At 41.1% G+C, this 27,556-nt stretch overlaps 2 protein-coding genes across 7 annotated transcripts in view; both read left to right on the top strand.

The window, feature by feature from the left end:
- The window catches only part of LOC139446708 (gelsolin-like protein 2), a 43,399-nt gene extending 25,957 nt beyond the window's left edge, over window positions 1-17,442 (top strand). For all 6 annotated transcript variants that reach the window (XM_071227997.1, XM_071228001.1, XM_071227999.1 and 3 more), the window contains exons 6-15: window positions 2,686-2,757; window positions 4,052-4,182; window positions 5,383-5,491; window positions 6,394-6,504; window positions 6,949-7,026; window positions 10,933-11,021; window positions 11,895-11,964; window positions 12,576-12,671; window positions 13,549-13,626; window positions 16,067-17,442. In XM_071227997.1, coding sequence (XP_071084098.1) covers window positions 2,686-2,757; window positions 4,052-4,182; window positions 5,383-5,491; window positions 6,394-6,504; window positions 6,949-7,026; window positions 10,933-11,021; window positions 11,895-11,964; window positions 12,576-12,671; window positions 13,549-13,626; window positions 16,067-16,084 — 852 coding nt within the window. In that variant the 3' untranslated portion in view covers window positions 16,085-17,442. The remainder of the gene's footprint in view (window positions 1-2,685; window positions 2,758-4,051; window positions 4,183-5,382; window positions 5,492-6,393; window positions 6,505-6,948; window positions 7,027-10,932; window positions 11,022-11,894; window positions 11,965-12,575; window positions 12,672-13,548; window positions 13,627-16,066) is intronic.
- A 1,655-nt stretch (window positions 17,443-19,097) lies between these two features.
- Window positions 19,098-20,512, top strand: LOC139446473 (histone-lysine N-methyltransferase SETMAR-like). The gene is made up of 3 exons (XM_071227784.1): window positions 19,098-19,149; window positions 19,574-19,828; window positions 19,947-20,512. The coding sequence occupies exons 1-3, from the start codon at window positions 19,098-19,100 to the stop codon at window positions 20,510-20,512; spliced, it is 873 nt and encodes a 290-aa protein (XP_071083885.1).
- Window positions 20,513-27,556: the final 7,044 nt, after the last annotated feature.

Here is a 27,556-nt window from a genome sequence, read left to right as displayed (position 1 = left end):
TCATTGGAACTCAGGGGCCACTGTCATCTATAGGTGCATCATCCTCAATGTGAGTAGCTAGGTGTCATCCAAACTCAGGGGCCACTATCATCTATAGGTGTGTCATCCTCAATGTGAGTAGCTACGTGTCATCCAAACTCAGGGGCAACTGTCATCTATAGGTGTGTCATCCTCAATGTGAGTAGCTAGGTGTCATCGGAACTCAGGGGCCACTATCATCTATAGGTGTGTCATCCTCAATGTGAGTAGCTAGGTGTCATCCGAACTCAGGGGCCACTGTCATCTATAGGTGTGTCATCCTCAATGTGAGTAGCTAGGTGTCATCGGAACTCAGGGGCCACTATCATCTATAGGTGTGTCATCCTCAATGTTAGTAGCTAGGTGTCATCGGAACTCAGGGGCCACTGTCATCTATAGGTGTGTCATCCTCAATGTGAGTAGCTAGGTGTCATCGGAACTCAGGGGCCACTATCATCTATAGGTGTGTCATCCTCAATGTGAGTAGCTAGGTGTCATCCAAACTCAGGGGCCACTGTCATCTATAGGTGCATCATCCTCAATGTGTGTAGCTACGTGTCATCCAAACTCAGGGGCCACTGTCATCTATAGGTGTGTCATCCTCAATGTGAGTAGCTAGGTGTCATCGGAACTCAGGGGCCACTGTCATCTATAGGTGTGTCATCCTCAATGTGAGTAGCTACGTGTCATCGGAACTCAGGGGCCACTATCATCTATAGGTGTGTCATCCTCAATGTGAGTAGCTAGGTGTCATCCAAACTCAGGGGCCACTGTCATCTATAGGTGCATCATCCTCAATGTGTGTAGCTACGTGTCATCGGAACTCAGGAGCCACTGTCATCTATAGGTGCATCATCCTCAATGTGAGTAGCTACGTGTCATCCAAACTCAGGGGCCACTGTCATCTATAGGTGCATCATCCTCAATGTGAGTAGCTAGGTGTCATCCAAACTCAGGGGCCACTATCATCTATAGGTGTGTCATCCTCAATGTGAGTAGCTACGTGTCATCGGAACTCAGGGGCCACTGTCATCTATAGGTGCATCATCCTCAATGTGAGTAGCTAGGTGTCATCCAAACTCAGGGGCCACTATCATCTATAGGTGTGTCATCCTCAATGTGAGTAGCTACGTGTCATCGGAACTCAGGAGCCACTATCATCTATAGGTGTGTCATCCTCAATGTGAGTAGCTACGTGTCATCGGAACTCAGGGGCCACTATCATCTATAGGTGCATCATCCTCAATGTGAGTAGCTACGTGTCATCCAAACTCAGGGGCAACTGTCATCTATAGGTGTGTCATCCTCAATGTGAGTAGCTAGGTGTCATCGGAACTCAGGGGCCACTATCATCTATAGGTGTGTCATCCTCAATGTGAGTAGCTAGGTGTCATCCGAACTCAGGGGCCACTGTCATCTATAGGTGTGTCATCCTCAATGTGAGTAGCTATGTGTCATCCAAACTCAGGGGCCACTATCATCTATAGGTGTGTCATCCTCAATGTGAGTAGCTAGGTGTCATCGGAACTCAGGGGCCACTGTCATCTATAGGTGTGTCATCTTCAATGTGAGTAGCTAGGTGTCATCGGAACTCAGGGGCAACTGTCATCTATAGGTGTGTCATCCTCAATGTGAGTAGCTAGGTGTCATCCAAACTCAGGGGCCACTGTCATCTATAGGTGTGTCATCCTCAATGTGAGTAGCTAGGTGTCATCGGAACTCAGGGGCCACTATCATCTATAGGTGCATCATCCTCAATGTGAGTAGCTAGGTGTCATCCAAACTCAGGGGCCACTATCATCTATAGGTGTGTCATCCTCAATGTGAGTAGCTAGGTGTCATCGGAACTCAGGGGCCACTGTCATCTATAGGTGCATCATCCTCAATGTGAGTAGCTAGGTGTCATCGGAACTCAGGGGCCACTGTCATCTATAGGTGTGTCATCCTCAATGTGAGTAGCTAGGTGTCATCCAAACTCAGGGGCCACTGTCATCTATAGGTGTGTCATCCTCAATATGAGTAGCTACATGTCATCGGAACTCAGGGGCCACTATCATCTATAGGTGTGTCATCCTCAGTGTGAGTAGCTAGGTGTCATCCAAACTCAGGGAGGGGCAACTGTGATGTTTCGGCTGAAAATTTGCTGTTCGGAGTTGCATGCCTTAGGCATGCCAGGAACCTATGATCAGGGGTAGGAATCCAAGATTCACCTTGATTATGTTTCTAGGTTTGTCAGGTAGCATAGCCGTGCACACGGGTTTCTGCAATGTGGAAAATTCTGAGATTGGAATCTCTTAAGGCTTACCTCCCACATTAATCTGACATGCCATCATATAACTAAATACTGTTCAACATTAAACCAAACACATTCTCTCGCTTGCATCAGCTGGCTCATTTGGGGCCTTGAGAAAGGTCATGATAATATGGATAAGCATTTGGGTTGGGTTGCTAAGGATAGGACATTATTTTAGGAGGAGGACCTTTTGGAAAACTCACTGAGGAAATGTATCATTTATGATCAGTCTCTTACGCACTCATACAGATATTAATTTTCACTCCAATGGATTTGTTCCATGGCAGTGTGGAGAAAACATGAAGCTTGGAATGCTTGTAGTGATGCTGTGGCGTGAGGCGAGATGTGACCCACCCTGTTCTCTTGTGCTTCAGACATACAAGGAGGAGGACACTGAGGAACTCAAGTTTGATGTCCATTTCTGGATCGGCAAGAACAGCACTCAGGTAGACCTTGATGAGAACTATGGGATGTAAATGTAGAACTCTGTTGTTTTGCATTTGGGAAAATGGTGTTATGGTCATTCTGCATGTAAATGTTGGTCATTATGTTAAGGGGGCATGGGTGGCCAAGTCTAAGGCGCTGTGATTCACTGTGCAGAGTTGTGTCCCTTGGGTTCTTCAGAAACCTATGATTGTGGGTTCGAATCCCGGTTCACCCGATTATGTTTCTAGGTTTGTCAGCACCATACCCGTGCTCGTGGGTTTCACCGAAGTGTTAAACGTCTGAGACCTGCATCACTTCAAGCTTTCCTCCCACATTAAGCTGACATGCTGTAATATAACTGGAATACTGTTAAAAGCGGTGTTAAACCCAACTCACTCATTATGTTAGTTTGATATCTAATCCCTATGTCAACAGTATTCTCTTTCAAATGTTTAAAAAAATATGAAGAGAAAAATAGACAAAAAAGCCTTTGACTATGAAGGTCAGTGTTCAAATCCCATCACATCCTTACCTTACCTTACTGAGGGGGTTAACCTCTTTGGTTGTGTGGAGTGGTCGGGTAGCCTAGTGGTTAAAGCGTTTGATCATCATGTCGAAGTCCCGGGTTCGATTCCCAACATGGGTACAAAGTGTGAAGCCCATTTTTGGTGTCCCCCACCGTGATATTGCTGGAATTCAAACAATCTCTTACCATCGCTTACCAGATCATGAAAGTGACAGTCGGAATGTGATTTCTAATCATGCAACATCGAACACTTTCACATGGGGTATTCCCAATGATAGTTACTGTCTTAACGAATGAATCAATACAATCTAGACTATCCATTAGCCATTCCAGAATTTTCTTTTGTTCAGGTTTCAAATTTTTAATCGAGAATTTGTCAAAATATCTTTCGAAGCATAGTCTCCAATTTGAAATTAGTGCCATAAAGCATGAGAAAGCTGCCTTCTGATTGGCTAATGTCGACTTCTTGTCAGTCATTCCATTTGTCTGTCAAAGTTCGCACAAGGTCGGTCTGACGTGACCATAATGGGGTGTCCTCAGATCTTTGCTTAGCGGTAGCAAGATCTGATTTTAATGAAATTGGTAATTCAAATACCATCACATCCTTGTTGAGGGGGTTAACCTCTTTTGTCATGTGGATAGAGTGTCTGACCTTGGATGAAAATTGATGGGCATTTAGAAGTTGGAAGAACATGAATACATGACACTTTTTATACAAAGAATGATACAAGTTGTTGGATTATAAAATTATTTCAAACACGGAGTTGTAATATATGATTCCTCTCCAGGATGAATATGGAACCGTTGCCTACAAGACTGTTGAACTTGACACATTCTTGGACGATGCTCCTGTACAGCATCGTGAAGTTCAAGGTCATGAATCATCCCTCTTCAAGTCCTACTTCCCTGCTGGCATAATGTATGTTGATCACTATTTTTATACAATAGTTTCTGAACGCTGGGCTTCTGTTGAATGGGTGACTGTTATTTTACATTTATTAGTTTGTTACGAAAACTACCCCACGACCATAGTAACTTATTGTTCAAAGGTATAAACCAAACTTCAGGTCCTGTGAGGATTCCTATGCTTGCTGATGTAATAACTGGTGACATTGTACCCTGATCACATGGATCGTTGCTCCTGTTTTCAATCATTGGAATGCCTAGTACAGACTTTATTATATACTGGCCACTCTGATAAGGCTGTAAAAGTGCTGAGTGCAGCGTTAAACAAGAAGCAAGTAAACTATGGAAGAATAAAGTGGTCAATAGTGACTTGAAGCTGTATTTGTGATCCAAAGCCATAATGGAATTAGTGATATTCTTCTGTTACAGAAAACGTGTTCCTATAAATCTTGAAATTAATGCGTCTCCAAATTAATAAAACTGTTGTCCCCTCACCAAAAATGCGACTCACAATCAATGCGAGCCTCCCCACCTCATCCCAAGTGGAATGATACAAATCGTTACCGTAACCCAATCTAACACAAATAGCACCGTTTATTAGCACTGAGTATAGCACTGCCGTTATATAACAATAAATAGTGTTTTCAAAATCAAAACACAGTTTATAAGTTTATTCTGGTGACTGCCATTAAGGCAATAGCACAATTGAACCAACAACAGTTCACTGATTGGAGTGGTCAGTGATGCCTAGTTTGACACAAGAGGGTAGAACTCTTGACCCCAACAGTGATAACTCACTGCATGCCTATTGTGTAACTCCTATTCTTTGAATGACATTGTCATATACTTGTTACAACTGCTGCTAAATAAACCGTGTTTTTGTTTATATTCAAGTTGGTATTTCCGCTATCCAAAGTGTGCAGTGATGCCGTCTTATTGTTGATAGTCATTTTAGAGGCATAAATGTGAAGTTTCATGAATGCGAACAAAGACCAATCACATTTTTCGTATTTAACTCACGCTCATGTTAATTTCTGGATTTACAGTATATCATTTGTAACATAAGCATTTGCGGTTTTATGGAGTCATGATATATGAGAAATTAGATTCCCACATTTTGCTAATGTGCAGGGTTTTTAAGTTCAACTAACGTAGTGTTTGTCAACTCTGCCTTCTTCCAGTGTGTTTCTCATTTGTCATATCTCTTCTACAGGACGATGGAGGGTGGAGCCGAATCCGGCTTCAACCATGTGGAGCCAGAGACCTACGAACCTCGACTCCTTCACTTCAATGGGAAAGGAAGAAACATCTCTGTCAGGGAGGTGAGTGAATTCTACTTTTGCCATGGCTCCTCTATCTTAGAGAGTTGATGAAAGAGCTGGGGCCTGGTGGGACTTTAATTTCACATTAATTTCTAAAGGAGTGCAGCGATGTATAAATGCTGAGGCACTGTAAACGTGCCAGGATCTGATGATTTTGTGTTCAAGTCGAAGGTTTGACTCATTACGATCTATATATTCGTCAACCACCTTCGTGGTCTAGTGTTGGAACATCTATCTGGGAAGTGGAAGGTCAGATTTTGGATCCCCGGCCGTGCCATGCCAGAAAACTTTTAAAGATGTTACTCTGCCTGGCGATCAGTATTTAGGGGATAAAACAAGGACTGGTCGGCTCGGAGTCAGTCTGAATGGGGTATTCATGTTAAACTGCGGCATGGTATCTCAGTGGGCCGGCACTATGATATCAGCATAAGTCGGACATGTACAAGCAGCCACACACACACAAACACATGCATGCATGTCGTTATGTAAGTGCAATAATTTTAAATGCGACGTTAAACACCAATTCACCTCGCCCATGTATGCGTCACACATATGCTTGTGGGTTTCACCCGAATGGCAGACATCTAGACCTGCATCAATTTTGGCTTCTTCTTACATTAAGCTGACATACTTTGATATATATCGGCAATTTTAAGTCTTTGAATGTCATTCAGAGGTGATACACATAAGGAAAAGAATGTATCGATGTGAACTTTTTTTTGAGGAACACAATGTGTTGGTGTATATACTTACTCCTTCATCAGGAGAATTCTTCAATTTACTTGATGAGGGAGTAAGTTTACACTCTGAAACGTTTTGTTCCTCATAATAAGTTGACATCCATAACTTCTCTTCCTTACAGGAAATGTTGTTCCAATTATCAGCACCAATTTGTCTTGTAGGTGCCCCTCAGCAAGAAATCTCTCAGGACTGGTGATGTGTACATCCTTGACCTTGGCAAGAGGTTTATCCAATACAATGGCAGTGGATGTAACATTATGGAGAAGTCCAAAGTGAGTTGACTGGAAGAAAGAATGTTTGTGTAGTATTATGTCCCTGATTGTTGAGCCTATTGCTGGATCATCCCACAGTTACCTGATTGCAGTAGTGTGAGACTGCTGCCACTGTAGTATTATGTCCCTGATTGTTGAGCCTATTGCTGGATCATCCCACAGTTACCTGATTGCAGTAGTGTGAGGCTGCTGCCACTGTAGTATTATGTCCCTGATTGTTGAGCCCATTGCTGGATCTCCCACAGTTATCTGATTACAGCAGTGTGAGGCTGCTGCTGCTGATTGTTGACCAGGAGGAACACAACACAACTTTTGCAGTTGACTTCAGATGATTAGCAAGTCACTTTGTCCGTGCATGTATTCATGATGATGATGATGATGATGATGATGATGATGATGATGATGTGGTGGTGATGTTGATAATAAGGACGTTGGTGTTTGCAGGCGATGGAGTTCCTGGGTAAACTGAAGAACGAGAGAGGATCCAGTGATGACACTGTCATTGACGAGGGTGATGGATGTGTGAGTTAAGACTTCAGCATTCACAAATATATCTCACGTATTATTTCCCGTAAATATAAGAGATAAAAGCCTGACCAGGAATTTGCCATGACTTACAAAAGTGTGGGTCCAGGGGACTCCCAATAATTGATGTTGAGAGTCCTTGCCGGCAATATGAGGGTGTTGTAAAGTGATGGAATGGTGTAGTCAACTGTACGTTCAGATAGTTAATTTAGAGCCTGGAATCAATCAGTGATTATGTGGACAGTGGTCCTGATTGTTGATGAAATACCAGCTACCAAAAACTGCTCTTGATGTGATGTAGCTACGCTGAATATCATTAGGTGGCACTCAGGAGTCGAGAGCAAGTATATATTTTTCTGCATCCATTCTCTACATTTGTGCGTACTAGACAACCAAGTGTGCATCACGTAAAACCTTGCTGACTTCAAAAGCAAAGCACTAGCAATGATACCTGGTTATCTAGGATGCAGACTATATCAGTAGACAGCAACTGATGGCCATGTTCACTCCGCGGTAAATGAATAGTCAGGTGGTACAGGTTACACACAACCAAATGTTTTCCCATAGACTTCTATATATATATATATATATTTAAAAAGAAAATAACTAAGCATTCAACAGCTATTACCTGTACGTGAGTGCACAGTTTGGCCTTAGAGCAGCAACAAAAAAATTAAAAAAATGACTAGCTTAGCCAGCTCCTTTTCTGAGTACAGGAAGCTGAACACACCACCCCCAGTTTTGCACCAAATGTCACCTACTTGAAAATAGCTGTGGTTACATTCAGCATAAGTCATCATGTTGAAAAAGACAGTACTAAATATAGAAAAACATGGTCAGTTTTAATAACTGGATGGATGTACATTTGAAAGACATAAAAATCTTACAGAATATCCTCCAATCACAGCCTGCAGATATCTCTCGTTCTGCACTGAAGGTTCCCTACGAAAACCGCACTGTCCAAACAGGTTCTGATTTGGTGGAGTACAACCTAAAGGGGAGATAATGCACTGTTAACTCTCAGCTCAACTCTGTCTGTGAGATTGGTAGCTTGTTCATATGTGACCAAGTGGAAGATAAGGGACCTCATAGTGGAAACATCACATTTTGACTTCTCATTACATGTTAAAACTACAGTATTTTAGGAATACAAATATACAACTCACAAGCTTCAAGTCATATTTATTACGGGAGCACAGTTGGCCCAGGCGTCTAAGGCGCTGCGATAGAAACCTATAATTTTGGGTTTGAATCCTGGTTCGTCCCCATTATGTAAACGTCGGAGACCCTCATCAGTTTGGGCTTTCTTTTCACATTAAGCTGGCACGCTGTGATAAACTTGAATAATGTTAAAAGCGGCTTTAAACCCAATTCACTCACTCACATTTATTACAGAGATACATGACCTCAAACATTTAGATCCATTTTCTGGAAAGTCCCATTTTCAGACTTTTCACTGTTTATGTAATAATTGCAGGTTTTACATATATTGTCTGATTAATTAAATGTAGACATGTATGCTGAAATGATTTGAAATGTTTTTTTTTACATTACAAACTAATGAGAGAAAAATAAGATATTTTTGCACAGTCCGCACCATTTTTTGCAGAAGTAAGTTGCCATCAAACGTCCCTCTATGACGTCACAGCACAGTTGTTTCCTAGCACCCATAAGGTCCCTTTTCTCCTGGTTGGTCACATATTATGAAGGGGAGAGATCCTATGTCACTTGGTGCATAAACATGTTAAAGGGGGTCGGGCAGACTGGCAGCTCCATGTCTTTGTATACTGTAAACAGCTTTATTTCTGCGCCGTTTAAATACTGCGAATACCACACCAAAGACAATACTGCGACGAGATATTTTTGCGAGTTGCCGTGTAGAGATGACCCCTAGATTACCAAACAAAAGACAGATTCTCTCCAAACCGGAAGGGACTGCGACCAATTATCAAATACGATAATTGACAGTTTGAATGCAAACTATATAAGAAGACACTAATTGGTCTGTTTACACTGTCATTTGTGATGTATTGTGTGACCATTCTGCATTCATTTGTGTTTTTAACTTATTGAGTAACTTGTGGTTCTGGTTGATGATTTCAACATTTGATGACGTGTTGCAATGAATAAAGTATGTATGTATTATTTATACTTATTTTTGCGTTTTTAATTTTTGCGATTGAGTCTCGTTCGCAAAACTCGCATTAATAAAAAGGTCGCAAAAAATTTCCTGTTTACAGTAAACATTCATACCTTACCCTGTGATTTGTAATTCAGGTTGGAATGCAGATTTGAAGAGAATAATGAATTGTCTACTAAATGAGTTGCAGATTGTAGGGTAGACCAAATATATTTGTAAATTGAGCTCGAAGTGACGTGTTTACACGCCACCAAAGACATTGGTGGCTTAACATGGCTGGAACAGGACCATTAGGCCTGTTGATAGTATATCAGCGTAGCAATGTTCCACAGTAGGCCTGTTGATAGTAAATCAGCGTAGCAATGTTCCACAGTAGGCCTGTTGATAGTATATCAGCGTAGCAATGTACCACAGTAGGCCTGTTGATAGTATATCAGCGTAGCAATGTACCACAGTAGGCCTGTTGATAGTATATCAGCGTAGCAATGTACCACAGTAGGCCTGTTGATAGTATATCAGCGTAGCAATGTACCACAGTAGGCCTGTTGATAGTATATCAGCGTAGCAATGTATCACAGTAGGCGTAGACATGGCCCAGGTTAAGAGCAGTTTGTAAATAATCTTTTCTTGTGGCTTAGTGCTGTATCACAGATTGTCTTGTGACTCGTGCTGCATCACAGATTGTCTTGTCTGGTGACTCTGTACTGTATCACAGATTGTCAGGTGACTCGGTACTGTATCACAGATTGTCTGGTGACTCGGTACTGTATCACAGATTGTCTGGTGATTGGTACTGTATCACAGATTGTCTTGTCTGGTGACTCGGTACTGTATCACAGATTGTCTGGTGACTCGGTGCTGCATCACAGATTGTCTGGTGACTCGGTGCTGCATCACAGATTGTCTGGTGATTGGTACTGTATCACAGATTATCTGGTGACTCTTGCTGTATCACAGATTGTCAGGTGACTCGTGCTGTATCACAGATTATCTGGTGACTCGTGCTGCATCACAGATTGTCTGGTGACTCTTGCTGTATCACAGATTGTCTGGTGATTGGTACTGTATCACAGATTATCTGGTGACTCTTGCTGTATCACAGATTGTCAGGTGACTCGTGCTGTATCACAGATTATCTGGTGACTCGTGCTGCATCACAGATTGTCTGGTGACTTGCTGTATCACAGATTGTCTGGTGATTGGTACTGTATCACAGATTATCTGGTGACTCTTGCTGTATCACAGATTGTCAGGTGACTCGTGCTGTATCACAGATTATCTGGTGACTCGTGCTGTATCACAGATTTTCTTGTCAGGTGACTCGTGCTGCATCACAGATTGTCTTGTCAGGTGACTCAGTACTGCATCACAGATTGTCAGGTGACTCAGTACTGCATCACAGATTGTCTTGTCAGGTGACTCGTGCTGCATCACAGATTGTCTTGTCAGGTGACTCAGTACTGCATCACAGATTGTCAGGTGACTCAGTACTGCATCACAGATTGTCTTGTCAGGTGACTCGTGCTGCATCACAGATTGTCTTGTCAGGTGACTCGTGCTGTATCACAGATTGTCTTGTCAGGTGACTCGTGCTGTATCACAGATTGTCTTGTCAGGTGACTTGTGCTGCATCACAGATTGTCTTGTCTGGTGACTTGTGCTGTATCACAGATTGTCTTGTCTGGTGACTTGTGCTGTATCACAGATTGTATTATTGGGTGAGTCAGTCTTGATCACTGATGTTATAACTTCTCATGTTGCAGCCTGAGTTTTACGATGCACTGTCTGAGGATGATATTGACGATGACAGTGATGATGAGGACGATGGGGATGGAGACAAGAAACTCTTGAGGTAGGTGAAGCAGAACTTGGCAGGATTAAGCAATGCTAGTCTGCATTCTGAAATATGTTTCTTTAGGTTGAATGTGAAGGATGACAGGCATATACTATTTTTTGTTTGACCTGTTTTATCTGGAGCCTTTATATGGAAATAGGGCCGACTAAACTGGTGATATGGTCGTCAAAATGTTCTGATGATCGTGTGTCGTTCAACAACATAAATGATTGCGGTATAAGTTGGCTGGCACTGTAAAACTGGCATAAGTCAGGCATAATACCAGTAGCCACACATATTAGACCCAGTTTCACCTCACCTGAATCATTGCTCCACTCCTGATACACCCAGCAAGCAGCTGCTATGCTGTTGACTATCCCATCTGCCATTTTAAAAGGTTTGTCAGTTCTTAACAGGGAGAGGTATGAAATGGGTGATTGCTGGTGAACAAGTTGTAAAATCCCCTTCAGTCACACTTGATTGGGGGGGGGGCACGGGTGGCCCAGTCATCTAAGGCGCCGCCATTCTCTTTGTGGAGTTGTGGGTCCGAATCCTGTTTCGCCCCGATTATTTCTAGGTTTGTCAGCACTACTAGTGGTCAGCAACATGCTCGTGGGTTTCACCGAAGTGGCAAACGTCTGAGACCTGCACCATTTCGGGCTTTCCTCCCACATTAAGCTGACACACCGTGATATTACTGGAATAATGTTAAAAGCAGCGTTAAACCCCACTCACTCACTCTTGTATGGATTTCTCCATTGGTTGTATCATGTCACTCTTCCTGTTCCTGTAGACCACATCAGTGAAAGAGGGATTGGACATCACCTAGGGAATATGTCTTGACAGTATATTGATGTGTGTGCAATGATGTGTCTGTCTGTTCCTCTCCAGACTGAATGCTGAAGGTACCTTTGATGAAGTCAAGACAGGAGATATCAGTAAAGATGACTTTGTTTCTGAGGTAAGTCACACACTCAGCAAGATTCTGCCTTAAGTTTCTTTGGAAGATGTTTATCTGTCAGTCATGTTTTTAGAGCTAGAATATCACCCGATATTTCAGTCACTAATTAATGAGTTTGTCACATTTCAAGTCACAAAGAAACTTTCTCTCTACAGGAGGTCAGATTTTGAAAGGGAGATCTAGGATAGCCTAGTAGTTGGTGTGTTGGTTGGTCCAGCAGAGTCCCAGGTTTGACTCCCTCATCGTTACACCATCCCATGATTTGTGTGAGAAGGGTGTCACAGGAGATTGGGGGCGGTGAAGATCTGGGTTAGAATAGGTCTTCAGCAACCCATGCTTGTCGCAAGAGATGACTATGCTTGTAGTAAGAGACGACTAACAGAATTGGGTGGTCAGGCTCACTGACTTGGTTGAAGCTTGACATCGTGTCCCAATTGCGTAGATCGATGCTCATGATGTCAATCAATGGATTGTCTGTTCCAAACTCAATTATTTACAGACCGCCGTCATATAGCGGGAATATTGCTAAGTGTGGCGTTAAAACAACAAACAAACAAACAAAAGCCAGGAGAATGGTGACTGTGGTGTTATGATCCTGTTCAATATTACAGGATGTGTTCCTCCTCGACACCCCTTCAGATGTCTTCATCTGGATCGGCGCCGGTGCATCTCCAGAGGAGAAGAAGAACGGTTTCCCCCGTGCACATGTAAGCTGAGCAGTGGTTGTACCAGGGTTGTTGTTGTTACATTGGGCGGTGGGGTAGTCTAGCTGTTGAAGTGTTCACTCGTAATGTCACATGCCAAGGTTGGATTCCCAAGATGGCCAAACTGATGGTGTACAACTCTGGAATATGGCTAATTGTGGTGTAAAATCCAACTCCCTCACTCACTCACTGCTACATTATGTGTTACTGTTCACTGTAAAGCCTCCTGGTTCTATCTGAAGTCAGGAATCAAAGGGGAGTAATTTTATGGATCTAAATGTGCTCTTGCTACAATAAGTACTTCGTATCCAATGCTTGCTTTATGGGCTAAATGAATTTTCCCTGATGACATGTTGACCTAGAAATAATATCTCATTCTCTCACTTAAATAGTTTTGTTTAGAATGCTCATCTATCTCACCTGTACTGAAAGTTCTGAATAAATAATCCTTGGTAAATGTAAAATTGCTTAGAGAATGATTTTAAACATGGCTGACATAGCAGCCATGTGGAATCTGTCAGTTTTGCCTTTCATTCAGCCCTTCTTATATGTATTGTTATGAAATTTGATATTAGAAATAAACATACCTAGTTTGTATTTGGATGTGTCTTTATTTTTTATCCTGCTGTGACCAAAAGTTCTGCTATTATGTATTATTACTTTTATTGTCTTTTCAATATATTACAGGGAAGTATGAGTGAGCTAAGTTGCAAGGAATCTAACTACTGCCTAGCTAAAGCCTCTGAAGAAATACATACCCTAAACTATGACATCATGTCCCACTGAAATAATTTTGATAATGACAAATGTTGTTATATCTCAAAAACCTTTTTTTCCTCACAAATAGTCACTTTAATGTGGCCTTATTCCTGTTTTCCAGGACTACATGAAGACCAGGCCCAAGGTGTTCACCCCACTGACAGTCATCAAGGAAGGGGGGAAGTCAACAGCCTTCGAGGTAAGTGGCCTCCACACACCAGCTGGACAATGTTCTAGTTGTGGATCGTCTGAGGTGAACGGTTTCCCCCCACTGACAGTCATCAAGGAAGGGGGGAAGTCAACAGCCTTCGAGGTAAGTGGCCTCCACACACCAGCTGGACAATGTTCTAGTTGTGGATCGTCTGAGGTGAACGGTTTCCCCCCACTGACAGTCATCAAGGAAGGGGGAAAGTCAGCAGCCTTCGAGGTAAGTGGCCTCCACACACCAGCTGGACAATGTTCTAGTGGATCGTCTGAGGTGAACGGTTTCCCCCCACTGACAGTCATCAAGGAAGGGGGAAAGTCAGCAGCCTTCGAGGTAAGTGGCCTCCACACACCAGCTGGACAATGTTCTAGTTGTGGATCGTCTGAGGTGAAGCATCTTCCAGGGCCGAGGGCCTATGTAAGTCCAGTTTCCTCCCTTGCTGAACTAGACTGGAATTTTGTAATGAGTTATGACCCTTTTATGTACTTTCCATTGACCCATAAGATTCCACTTCTTAATAACTTGTATTTGCTTTGCTCAAAATGGCAGTGCTCAGTCAAGATGATCAGATCAAGGTAATAGAAAAAAAGCTTCACATTCCCTGTCTCAGACACCCAGTGCATGTGGATTATAAACATGAAAAGAATTGGAAATTATATGTCGACAGTAGACATTCGAGCAAAATTTGCACAGCAGTTGCCATGATGTTGTTTACTCAAATTTGATTGGACTATGCATAGACTTGTTACTCAAGCCAAAATGTGTTTAAGAAATTCCAGACTTGTACAGCAAGGGTGCAAACTAGACTTTTATATTCAGTTAACTCCTTGCTTCAGTTAACTCCTTGCTTCAGTTAACTCCTTGCTTCAAGAAGATGGGGGTGAAGTTGTTTTCTAGAATATGATGGTTGTACAGATCAAGTAAAATAAGTGCAGTGAAGCCTGCCTTAAAATGTAGTTATGTTTTCAGTGGAGTCCCAGTTTGGTCGAACATTAACATGAAATAAGCACAACCACATTGCACAGCTGTCAAGTGTACGGATCAGGAGCTTTTTGTTTGACAGCATTAATTATGAGAAATAGGTATATATGTATATATCTGTACACCAGAGTGTTGTCTACGTATACCACAGGCGTCTAGTCAGCATTTGGTATAAGACAACTCCTGACCACCATCTTCCCAAGGCAAGGGAGTTAACAGACTATAAAAGACCTTGCCAAACTAGGCTGGAATTTCGTGGCTTGATTGTAGCGCCTCCAGTGGTTATTACAAGTGATCTTCTATGTCCCCCCTATTCACCAGTCAGATTTCTCCCTCATATCAAATATAAGATGATCTGATCGATAATCAAGACCTTCCTTGCAATAAAACTGGTCATTCCTCATGATGTACATCGAATCACTTGAGCACCTTGATTAAAAAATGAAAATATTTTGAAAATATCTGTCCACGCCAGTTGTGACAGTACACATGGTTTTGTTTTGTTCGACCGAAAAGTGCATGTTGAAATCCACGTTGTTTATGAACCAGATGTCTAGTTTGTTATACGAATTGATTGAACTATGCATAGACTCATTAGTCTAGCCAAAATATAACTCCAGAATTCCGGACTGGTGACCAGCATCTTGATATACATATCTTAATGATATGCAACAATGAGGGCCAGTGAATATGTACCTGTATATTCAATGATGTCTATTATCTCCTGCCTATACATGGGATGGGGATGTAGGAATGGGTGCTGTCCGTGCGTTCATCGTGTTTTGTTTACGGAGTAACGGTGTAATATTGAATGATGAAACTTTGCATATGTATCAAACACATGCTGAACTGGTGCCTTTTGCTGTTTCCTTGGCAACAAGTTGGACTTAACCCAAATACAGGTTACTTTCATTACCAGGGCATAACTTAAAAATCAGATTGGTTCTAGTGTTCTAGTATATGGTATATGGTGAAAGGTAAAAAAAAACCCACAGACCACAATTTACAAGTGGCACACAAACCAGCCTACGTCCTCTCAGTGGGTTTTTTAGTGCTTGCAATTCGGCCATTCACAAAAAGTTCCAGTGATCTTGACATGACTGATGCCCTGATGTTTTTGGTCAGGAGTTACCTTCCTTTTAACATGTATATTTACAACCACATGAACAAACAAAAATCAATCTAATGTGCCCCATGGAGAGGGATAGTGATAACGCTGTTTTCTTGCTAAATTTTAGATTTTTTAAGACAAAAAACATACCCAAAGGCAAAACAAATAGCATGTAATTCAAGAGGTATTACCGGGTACGTGTCTGAATTTGGACCAGTGACTTTATTGATTAAATTCGTACATACAGCGCCAGGGAGACATATTCATGACTTTGTTTCCTTGTTTCACTTACATAGTTTTGTTATTGGACACTAGCAATCAATTTTCATTTCTCTCCTGTAGGTGGCGATCTCTGCATAAACCACAACTACAGCCATATTGGACACCAGATCTCTTGGACAGGCTGGGATGAGGCTAAGGATGAGTACAGATACTCTCTAACCCAGATTCCTGTCAGTTGGAGGACCAGAAGGAGGATCTTCAAAGTGTGAAGCATTATCATCCATGTTCTCACACTAACCAAACCATGGTATTGAAATTTTAAGATCACCATGACTAAAATATTTGCAAAAGAACTGTTTCATTAATCTGATCAACTTTGATTCTGGGAATACTGATGTTACAGCAAGGTCATATCCGTTTTTGGGAAATGACCTTCACCTTCCGACCTGACAGAAATGATCTTTTGTGAAGGTCATTGGCCTGACTGAGGGATTCTGGTGTTGAACATTTTCTGTATTAATAGTCTAACGTACCACGTAGCTGCCGCCACGAACATATAGGGTAAGCATTGTGCATGAAACGCTCTTAAACAACAAACTGGGTATTTTCGGAGGATTTGCATAAGAATTTATCATTGACTTGATCATATCTGATTTGTTTCCTACTGTACTTGTGCAATAGATCATAACTTGTTGATATTCATCCTCAAGTGCTGTTAGCTTAAACTGACTGAAAGAACTTTATTGTTGAATTCATCGCATATTTCAGTCATATAATAAATAATATGCATTGCATATTTAAGGCTTGTGGAAGAGAAGAATTAAGATCTGAAAGAAAGGTACCAGGTATTTCTTTAATGAAAAATAACAACTGCCAGAGTTATTCTGAAAAATAAAGACCATGTTACATGTGCCTTAAACCTGAACTTATGTGATAAATACATGTAGTTATCTTGTAACTTGTATTTGTAAGTGCATGTTATCTTATTGTTATGTCATCGTGTAAACATTAATGCTACCCAGGTCCTTTCATAGAATACTTAAACCACACACTAACATATGACCTTCTGTCTATCTGCTTATGTTACCTATGTTCTCAGGACTACCATCAACATAGTATTGAAACAAAGTCTGGAATCCACAAATCTGTTTCTTTCCTCTTGACACTGCAGAGAGCTGTAAAGAAATGCTCTTTCTTTAGGGGAGACTTATGGTAAAGGTATTTTCTGTAATATTTTGACATTCACACTATGTTCGAATCAATTGACAAAACATCTTCTTAAAAAGAACTTTAAGACTTTACATAGAGTTAATTTCATTTAACCCATGTCTGTTAGCCCTATGCAGATAGCTTGTAGCTTGCCTTTTTTAAATTAGAACATAACAGACTTCTGTAGGTGTTTTTTTTCCTTTATAGCTCTGTATGTTATTGTTATTGTGAGCAATTTATTTTCTTCCTGACATATTTAGATACAAATAAAAAATACTCTGTTGTGATGTGTTTTGTCCTTGTTTCTGTGTGGATCGGTGGGTAGTAGTGCACAGTAGTAAAGTGTGGGGACTCTATTGCTTAGTGCTGGACTATTGCTTAGTGCTGGACTATTGCTTAGTGCTGGACTATTGCTGAGTGCAATGTTAAACGAAGAACAAACAGAAGAGTTTCGAACTTTTCACTGAAGTACGCAGGGCTGTGAGGTAGTCTAGTGGTTAAAGTGTTTGCCTGTTAGCGAAGTGTAGGGTTTGATTGTTACATGTGCACAATGTGTGAAGACCACTCTTGGTGTCCCCTTGGTGGCTGGTATAATGTAAAAAGTGCCTTTAAACACCAACAAAGTATAGAGGACACGGATGAAACCTGGATTGTTCAGCAGAACCATGTTCAGAACCTGCGCTCTGTACAGTTGCTTAGACAAATATTATGTACACACATATCTTCACTATCACAACTTGTGTTTATCTGGATGATATAACTGTACACCACTTACCTGTGAGGCCCAAGTATTGACTCATCAGGTATTGCGTCCCAATGGGCATGTTGTCTGACCAGCATTCAGTGACTCCGTACAGACTCCAGTTGAAGCTTGTATGTTTGACATCACTGAGGACCCCTGCAGTCTTCCGCTGTCAGGAGAGTAGGAGCCTGGACACAGGGCTGTGCATCCCCGTCACATGTTGAATACTGACTGACAGAAATGTTAGGGGTGAGAAAACCAAATGAGTTCTCACATCAATCATTTTCAAATCTCAAAATTGAACACTGTATTTAAGTTCCCCTTGAAACAAATCTTTAAGAATTATTCTTATGTCTGTGTTAGTCAGGACATGATGTAAGTGCCATCCAAATGGATAGGGTGATCAGGCTTGGTTGACATCGTACCCCTATTGCATGGATCTTTAATAACAATATCAATCAATTCGGGTTGTCACACAACTGGAATGTTCATGAGTGTGGCGTTACACAACAGACAGTACAAACTCTCAATGAGATTCTTGTTAGTGTCTGCACTCATTACTCTGGCATCTTCTTTGAATATGTGTGCATATTGTCTGCCAGAAGATGTCACACTCCACAACTTCAGAACAATTGTTCATTTGTTTGTTCTTAAACGCCACACTCAGCAATATTCCAGTTAGACGATGGCGGTCTGTGAATAAGGGTCTGTACCAGACAATCCAGTGAGTGACATCATGAGCACTGATCTACTCATTTGGGATACAATGACATGTCAACCAAGACGCTGAGCCTGATCCCGTTAGTTGACTCTTACAACATGCATAGTCGCCTTTTACGGCAAGCATGGGTTGCTGAAAACCTATTTTACCGCAGATCTTCAGGGGTCCACAACAATGACAAAGAATCAGATGCGATTAAAACAACTAAAACATCTGCAATCAGAAATGATTAAAACTTTATTTAGAGGTTGAAGCACAAGAAAGGTTGAAGCACACAATATATAGAAAACTTCCACTGGGAGTATGTTCGAACATAGTATCATCTGATTGACAAACTCAAATCTCAGATAAGACCCACATCCGTTTGGAAGTTTAGATATATCATATTCAAAGGATTTTGAAGTGTTATGTTGCTATAATCATAAGTTAGATTCAGCAACAAAACAGTATGTCAGCTAAATGGAGGAGGTACGCCCCAAATGAGGCCATTAGCTGACAAACCAAGAATTCATATCCGATTACAGAATCCAGGTGAGCCAAAGGGACAAAACTCTGCACAGCGCATTTGACCCTCCTGCCAGTGATGAAGTAATGCCAATGTGATAAAACACTCTTTTAAACATGGGTATAATCCTGTACGAGGGCCATTCAATATATAACCAGCCTAAGCTATTTATCAGATCTTAACGGTTGCATGTTTGTCACGTGCTGTGCACCAATGTATGTTACGTGCATAGACAAAGTTTCACTGAGGAAATTGTATTTAAAGTCACACACGTGATCTATAAAGATGGCAAGGGTAGATTTTGCCAAAGTTTCGTCAAAGTTGAATACAGGGCTGTTATTAGGTACCTCTACTTAAAAGGGAAACCGGGAAAGGAGATACATGATGAATTGTCAGATGTTTATGGTGACAGTGCACCTTCGTATGCACAGGTCAAATTCTGGGTTGCAGAATTTAAGAGGGGTCGGGTGAACCTGGAAGATGAGCCACGCCCTGGCAGGCCTGTAGAGGTGACCAATGACCAAACCAGTGAAGCTGTGAGACAACTGGTTGTCAAAGGCAGGCGAATGAAGGTGTCAGAAATGGTCAAGGCCTTGGACATTTCAGAGGGAAGTGTCCATACCATTTTGCATGATCGTCTGGGTATGAGGAAGCTGTCTGCCCGATGGGTCCCGAAATGTCTGAGTGATGATCAGAAGGTTGTACGTGCGTCAATGTGTCAGGCACTTTTGACGCAATGCGGTCGGGATGCAGACAACTTTATGAGTATTATTATAGAGAATTGTTACTTGTGATGAAACCTGGGTACACCACTATGACCCAGAAACCAAAGAACAGAGTAAGCAGTGGACTGGCTTTGCTTCACCCCGTCCCAAAAACTTTAAGACTCAACCATCGGCTGGCAAAGTCATGGCAACCATCTTTTGGGATATCAAAGGGGTCTTGCTCATTGACTACTTGCCACGTGGCCAGACTATTACTAGAGAGTACTACTCCGATCTCCTGGACCGTTTGCGTACTGCTTTTCTTGCCAAACGTCGTGGAAAGATCACGAAAGGTGTGCTGCTCCAACATGATAATGCCAGAGTGCACACCTGTCGACTTGCGGTTGCCGCAGTGAAGCGGAACGGGTTCAAAGTATTGCCTCATCCACCTTACTCACCAGACCTGGCACCAAGCGACTACTTTCTCTTCCCAAACTTGAGGAAAGAACTGTGTGGACGTCATTTCCGGTCCGATGATGAACTCACGACAGCAGTGGAGGGGTGGTTACACAAACAACTCCATGGTTTCAACGGGCTTTTAGCTCTCACACATCGCTGGACAAAGTGCATAGACCTCAATGGTGATTATGTGGAAAAAGAAGAAGTGAGGAGCAGTAGCAAATAGGTTAGGCTGGTTATATATTGAATGGCCCTCGTATCTTTTACAACCAGAAAGGTACCACTCAAATTGCCAGTCTTAGATCTACCCCCCCCCCCCCCCCCCCCCCCCCCCGCCCCTTTGATGAAACCCACGAGCTGACAACCAAGAATCATAATCACGTCATTCCAATTCCTGATCATAAATCCTGGCGAGCAACTCAATCACAGCAAATTCCATCAGGTGACCAGACACAGCTGTCCCTCCTCCCACCCCCGTAATGATGAAGTGATGCCATTGTGATGTAAAATATCATTCAACAAGGGTCTATGTCTCTCTTCACACCAGAAAGGTTACACGCATCGCTCAAAATGCCAGTTTTCAGATTGTACATGGCATCACAGCGTATAATTTCAAGAGAGGATGAGTATTTGGGCAAACTAACAATAACATCGCCCGTCATTAAAGTGGTTAAATAGAGGGATGAAACGGGTTTGTATCAACTTTTAATTTATGTAACATAGATGTTAAAATTAACCTCCTTTTTAGCAAATGTACGAAACTAGATTAAAATAGGATATACTTTAATTGTCAAACTGATGGTCAATCTTTTAGCGTACATGCATGTAAGATTAATACATTGTGGCATGGTTATGTTCAGACTGTCAAATGTGTTCTATGTCTACTCACATTCTACATCATGATAGGTTCATGGTAATATATATACACAATATGGTTACATGGATAATACACTTCATGAAGCCACATCCCCACCCATCCAAGTAATCGGGAGTGAGTGAGTTGGGTTTAACGCCCCTTTTAACAGTATTCAAGTTATATCGCGGGAGAATGTGGGAGGAAAGCCCGAAATAATGCAGGTCTCAGACGTTTACCACTTCGGTGAAACCCATGAGCACGGGTATGGTGCTGACAAACCTAGAAACATAATCGGGGCGCAGCGGGATTCGAACCCACAATCATAGATTTCTGGCGTGTCCAAGGGACGCAACTCTGCACATCGAATCGCAGCGCCTTAGACGACTGGGCCACCCGTGCCCCCTCCAAGTAATGGAGAAGTGAATGCCGAAACCTGATAGAAGCTAAGATGTTTTCTCATCAAATATGATATAAACAGTTCTATATGATATACTGCAGTAGTACTGGTCAAAGGGTAAAATCATACCCCATGTGGTGTAGCAACTGACAGTGTAATTAGGTGATGTTTTAGTGTCATTAAAAGTATCTTTAAATTTGAAAATATATCAGAAGAGAAAATTATAGAGGTTTGCTTCATTCTCTTTTTCACAATTATTACTATTACATCAGGTAGAAGTAAAATGTATCTAAATATTTATACACCTTTCACACTTTATACCATAAATTTGCTATGATTTCAAAGCATATGATAAGCAACCAAAATCCCAGAAAAATAAACAACCCAGCAACCATAAGAACGTAGACATTAAAATTACATCATTATCAAGAACGCACTGCTTAAAGAGTCTGGAGTGTGAGTAGAGGTTTCACATTGTGAGCTATCACAAACAGGTGTGTTTTTAACAGTGTTATGAAAAGAGGTGGTGAGGTGAGATGAAATGGGGTTTTACAAGATCATTGTATTTATATTGCAATACATTTGCGTGTAATGGTGGGGACCAATCCCAGTTATATAGTGCCAGCCAACTGGAACACCATACATCAGACTGAGTATACTGACTCCGACTTGACCAGTCCTTGTTTTATCCAACCTCTAGGCAGGTAACGACAAGAAACATCTTTCAACGTTTTGAATATCGGACCAACAGTCGGTCACTCGCACTGCCGGGTCTCATAATTTTGGACACCCGAATAAAAACATTGTTTAACAAACGATCATCATATTGTTGACACTTTTCGCCATCCCATACCGTGTCAACGGACTGTAGATCATCCCAAGTAAGTCTAGATATCTGTCCAGATAGTTTAAACTGACTTCATTTCACCACGCTTATCCGTTTACGTTAAATCAAATTGGAAGTTGCGAAAGTAGTCGGTTGTGTCCCTCATCGCCGTCCCTCATTGGGACCCTCGATCTATTGAACTGCAGACGTACATTGTAAATGGATATAGCTCGATTATATAATGGAAGCTGGAAGCTCAATGCATAACTTATATAGGATGTAAACCGAATTTGATGCGTGTGGCAATCTTGTTTGGTTTAATAAAGTGTTTGTTAATATCTCTCGCTCACATGAGATTGCTTCAGTTCTGCCTTGTAGTCGCAAAATGAACATTTCCATCGCGGTGAAAACCATTTCTACTGCTGTTATAATATTTCCACCGCGGTGGAAATAGTTTTCTGTATTTTCATTTCATTTTTTGACATTTTCGTTTTTGTTTTTGACATTTTCATTTCAGTTTTTGACATTTTCGCTTCACTTTTCAGCGATTCAATATCTTCTTAATACATGTTTTATCACGTATTTGTATGACAATACGTTTTAATTTGCAAAAGGTTACGATAACAGTAAGTGAAATATCAAAATATTGAAAAACAGAGTCCATGTCCCTCATGGGCTACCGTAGTAAACAGTGTTGGCAACTGGTTGAAGGCCAAATGGCATCATGGATGTTGATCTAAGGAGGTGGTGCTGTTGCTGTTACAAATATTCCTTGTACTTTTCAAATTAATACGTGTAGAATTCTGAAACATATGTTAGCATATACATATACTCCTCACAAAAAGTTCAGCAACAAATCTATTATGTGTCAGTCCATGTTCATATATTCCAATACCTAAAAACTGATTAAAGCAATACAAAGAAAGAGCACAAACACACATTGTCCTCAAAGGGAACTGAAAAAGCGTTTATGCCCAACAGGTTTACAAATGATCAAAAACAGTAACATGAAAACAGTCGTGCAAAATGTGCTGCACTGAAAGATGAAAATCTTTAAATTTGAGTTTAAGTCATTTTGAAACAATGATCCAATGTTCAGTAACGTGTATGTCCACCATTGACTTGAATGCAAGCTTCTACGCGTCTTGGCATTGACCAGATAAGCCTATAAAGTGTTTGTTGTGGAATGTTCTGCCATTCTCTCCTTAAGGCCTGTTCAAGTTGATCCAGATTCTGAGGACGAACATGAAGACCATAAACACGCCTTCCAAGAATGTCCCATGCATGTTCAATGGGACTAAGATCCGGAGACCTTGCAGGCCAGTCCATATGTGTGATGTTGTTGGTCTGAAAAGATCAGTGACAACTCTTGCTCGATGTGGACGAGCATTATCATCCATAAAGATGAAGTTAGGACCTGCTTGTTGTGCCAGGGGAATGATCACAGGTGTGACAATCTCGTCCCTGTACCGTACTCCAGTCATGGTACCACGTCTGATGACCACAAGATCAGTTCTGTGTCCAACCCTGATGCCAGCCCAGATCATCAAACTTCCACCTCCGTACTGGTCGTGTTCAGCAATTGTACAGTTGGCGTATCGTTCATTACGGTTTCTCCACACACGTGCCCTACCATCGTTGAAGTCAAGGCAAAATCTTGACTCGTCTGTAAAGAGAACGTTACGCCAGTGATTGACCCTCCAGTTACGGCGTTGATTGGCCCAAGCAAGTCTCTGTTGTCGATGGTGTGCAGGCAGTGGGATACATCGTACTGGTCGTCTGGACCTCAGATCCTGAGCGTGAAGTCTGTTTCTTACTGTCTGTGTTGAGACTGTGTTTCCTGCAACTCTCTGAAGGTCATTCTGGAGAGATCTGGCCGTAGTAAACCTGTTTCTCCGGGCTAGGGTGGCTAAATACCAGTCCTCACGAGGACTTGGACGACCTGTGCGTGGTCTCTCTGTCATCAGTCCAGTTTGATGGTATCGAGTTATCGATCTTGAGATGACACTGCGGTGAACATTAAAATGATTGGCAACAGCAGTTTGGGTGAGACCCCCCTGTACCATTCCAACCATCTGAGCAACCTCAGTTGGCGTTAAGTGACGCCTAGCCATGTCTAAAGTGTTAATGTCGACAAATTGCCCTTGCTGGCAGTTTTTAAGCAATCAGGGTGCATGGGTAAAGTGTGTAAAACATGCATGTCGTGCATTTTGCATGTGTGTTTTGAGGGTGGTTGTGTTCAGGCGATGTTATCAGTGTTATCAGGAAAATCTGCATGGAAAAGGCTTAAAGTCGAGTATTCGTAGGTAATTCTCCTGCCTGAATTTGGTCTCAATGGATGGCATTCAACACTGATGAGAATGTTGCACGGAAAATAATACTTGTTGCTGAACTATTTGTGAGGAGTATAATGAATAGCAAACAAAGTATTACTTTCAATTCAGGTGACAACACTCATTGGCAACAAAAGACTAAGTCTTGGTAATGCCTGGCATTATTGATCTTGGTGCACGGACGCCTCCTCGTCAGAAATCTCTGCCACTGAGTTACTGGCGTCTGTTTGTGCAGTGTCGCAGTCTATCTGAAAGTACCTGGTAGAAACGGAGAATTTGGTTGAAAACATGAAGCAGCTGAAGTACTTCCACAACCTGTGTCTTGCCTTCACACTTCATTTGATGTTTGTATTGGTAATGACGAAAAAACCCAAGCAGCTCGCTTTTCATAACATTGGCATCAGCATGTGCCAAACCAAATGTATGGTGTATAGTTTCTGCTGGAGTATTGCGTATAATGGAAATAATTTAACCTGTCATTTATCAAGTCAAGTTCGTCAGTCAGGGAAGAGGAATGGATTTACCGTCCTTCGTGTGGGTTCTGATGTAAGTTGTGCATTTGCGTTTCATGAAATCGTTGTATGAAACATATTACATGAAATGAGATGTAAATGACATGCATATAAGATACATTGTAAATGAATGTTCTAGCAGTATGGTTTTTAACTATAGAATCGGATAAAAACACAACAACCTTAATGTTTACGAGTGTCAAATGTTTTTAAACATATATTGAGTCTCAATAACTCATTTTGACATCACCAGTGTGACCGTATGAGTTTTGCGGTTTGACAGTTCATTAGGAATATATTTGAAGCTATATCGCGAATATCGCGAATGTGCACTTCAATAAAGCTTAGGATGATTCTTGATTCAACAAATTGTTTTATAAGGCGCTTGTTCAAACAGACCAAAATAAAATTATTATCCACTATTTTGTTTAATGTTAAATTAGATGGTTTTATTGAAATATAATGTATATTTGTTTGATTTATGTACAACTAATTACCTCTTTAAGACTCATTTCGGAAAAAGAAATATTTTAGAATAGGAAAAGTATACTATAATTGTTTTTAGAACTTTGAGGGCAGTTAAGGTAAGGTATCATTGTCACAGAATTACGAAATACTTTCACCTAAAAGAAGCCTTTGTAGCTTGTGAACTTTGGTTTAAACGTTTTCTACTGATAAAACACAATACCGGAAAATCACAACATTGGTATCAATGAAACGTATCCATGTTTTTGCAATATAATGACAATATTTAATATGTGTAAATACGCACACTGTGCAGTGGAACTAACATTTAACAATTTGATAACTTTAGCAGAGATAATTTACACGAGGGCGTGACTATCTAATATGATACTAAGTGAATACAGTATTTGTTGAAAAATGGTTAAAAAACTTGTGAATCGTTCTCCCCACTTGTTACTTCTGTACATCAACAATACAATAGGGTTATTACTGAACAGCAGAAACTCATAGTCTGACACTTCCTGTAACTGATTGAATGTGTACATATTGTTTCTGAAGATAGCTCTTCCCTATAATTGATAACCAAAGTCTTTCAAAGTTTCAATAATTCTGTTGAGACAATGCTTGATATCACTATAATTTACAAACAGTTTCCAGCTTCAACACCATAACCTGCAAGGTACAATTTGTTGAATGGAGCCAAATTGACTTAAGTGGTACGTAATAAAAATATATCCCTTTAGTCGCAATGGGAGTGTGAACATTTGACCAATATGTCCAAGTGGAAAGAGCTAATCACTTTTTTGTGATCAGTCATTCTGCGTTCCAGGAAAGTTAAAAAGGTTCGTAGTCACTTCAAACTTTCCCTTCCAAATTTAACGTCTGATCAATTCAGACGGATACTAAAATTTCCGCCTTTTTGAATGTCAAAAGTAATGTTATGAAGACGATCCAAGTGAATATAATTGTTTTTGTTCCAATTGAATATTTGATTATAATCAGCGTCTAATATTTTATGTATTTGATTATTTTTCAGTTAAAAGTGGAATTTGATATTGTGACTGAAATACTTGAAAATTTTGTTTCTCATTTAGATGTTTACTGTGATGAGTTGCATGTAGCTGTACAGTCTGCCATACACATGAATGTAATGTAGGCACTCATCCTGCTTGACGAGAACCTACTCTTTCAATTACCTTTATAAATTATTTGACATCAATTTCCATCTCAATATATCTCAATACTCACGCCATGTGCACGATTCCTCCAAAGGTCCGAAATGGCACCTGTTCCTCGGAGGCTGGTGGTCCGATAATGAGATGTCTGAAGACGAGATGTGGAAAATATGCCTCGGTCCAAGAGAATGTCGCCAGTAAGTGAGCAGGTGGGTGGGTGATATGGGTTTCACGCCGCTTTGAACAGTTTTCAAGTGTCAACTTAGTGTGGGAGGAAAGCCCGAAGTTTGAGACATTTGTCACTTCGGCGAAGCCCATGAGCTCAGACTTGGTGCTGAAAAACCTAGAAACATAATCATGGCGAAACCGGATTCTAACCCAGGATCATAGGTTTCTGATGTGATGTAGGGGAGGCAACTCTGAACAGCGAAGCTGCATCGTAAAGAAATAATGTCCACCCAGTAACAAAAACTATTCCAAAGTACTTCATAAAGTTATTATATTTTAAACAGGAATTTATCTTGTTTGGAGTTATGAGATTTGGGCGGAATTTTATATGGACTCGTAAACGTAGTTAGGTATTGAGGAAAATTTCATCATTTTTGGCATAGGGCTGGTTTGGTTAGGGCTGATTCTGTTTTTGCAAGTATCTTTCTTTCTTAACACATGATAACGTAGAATAGGTCTTCAGTAATCATTGCTTGCC

The sequence above is a fragment of the Haliotis cracherodii genome, unplaced genomic scaffold (assembly GCF_022045235.1).
Source record: "Haliotis cracherodii isolate W230 unplaced genomic scaffold, xgHalCrac1.p SCAF_6, whole genome shotgun sequence".
Lineage (NCBI taxonomy): Eukaryota > Metazoa > Mollusca > Gastropoda > Lepetellida > Haliotidae > Haliotis > Haliotis cracherodii.
This window is presented reverse-complemented; position numbering and strand designations above follow the sequence as displayed.

Bases quoted from the DNA above. Each gene is read 5' to 3' on its own strand.
- LOC139446473 (XM_071227784.1), top strand. From the start codon at position 19,098: ATGAGGCCATTAGCTGACAAACCAAGAATTCATATCCGATTACAGAAT. The intron at 19,150-19,573 runs GTGAGCCAAAGG...TCTGGGTTGCAG, and splicing joins TATCCGATTACAGAATCCAG to AATTTAAGAGGGGTCGGGTG. The intron at 19,829-19,946 runs GTGCGTCAATGT...ACTATGACCCAG, and splicing joins TGATGATCAGAAGGTTGTAC to AAACCAAAGAACAGAGTAAG.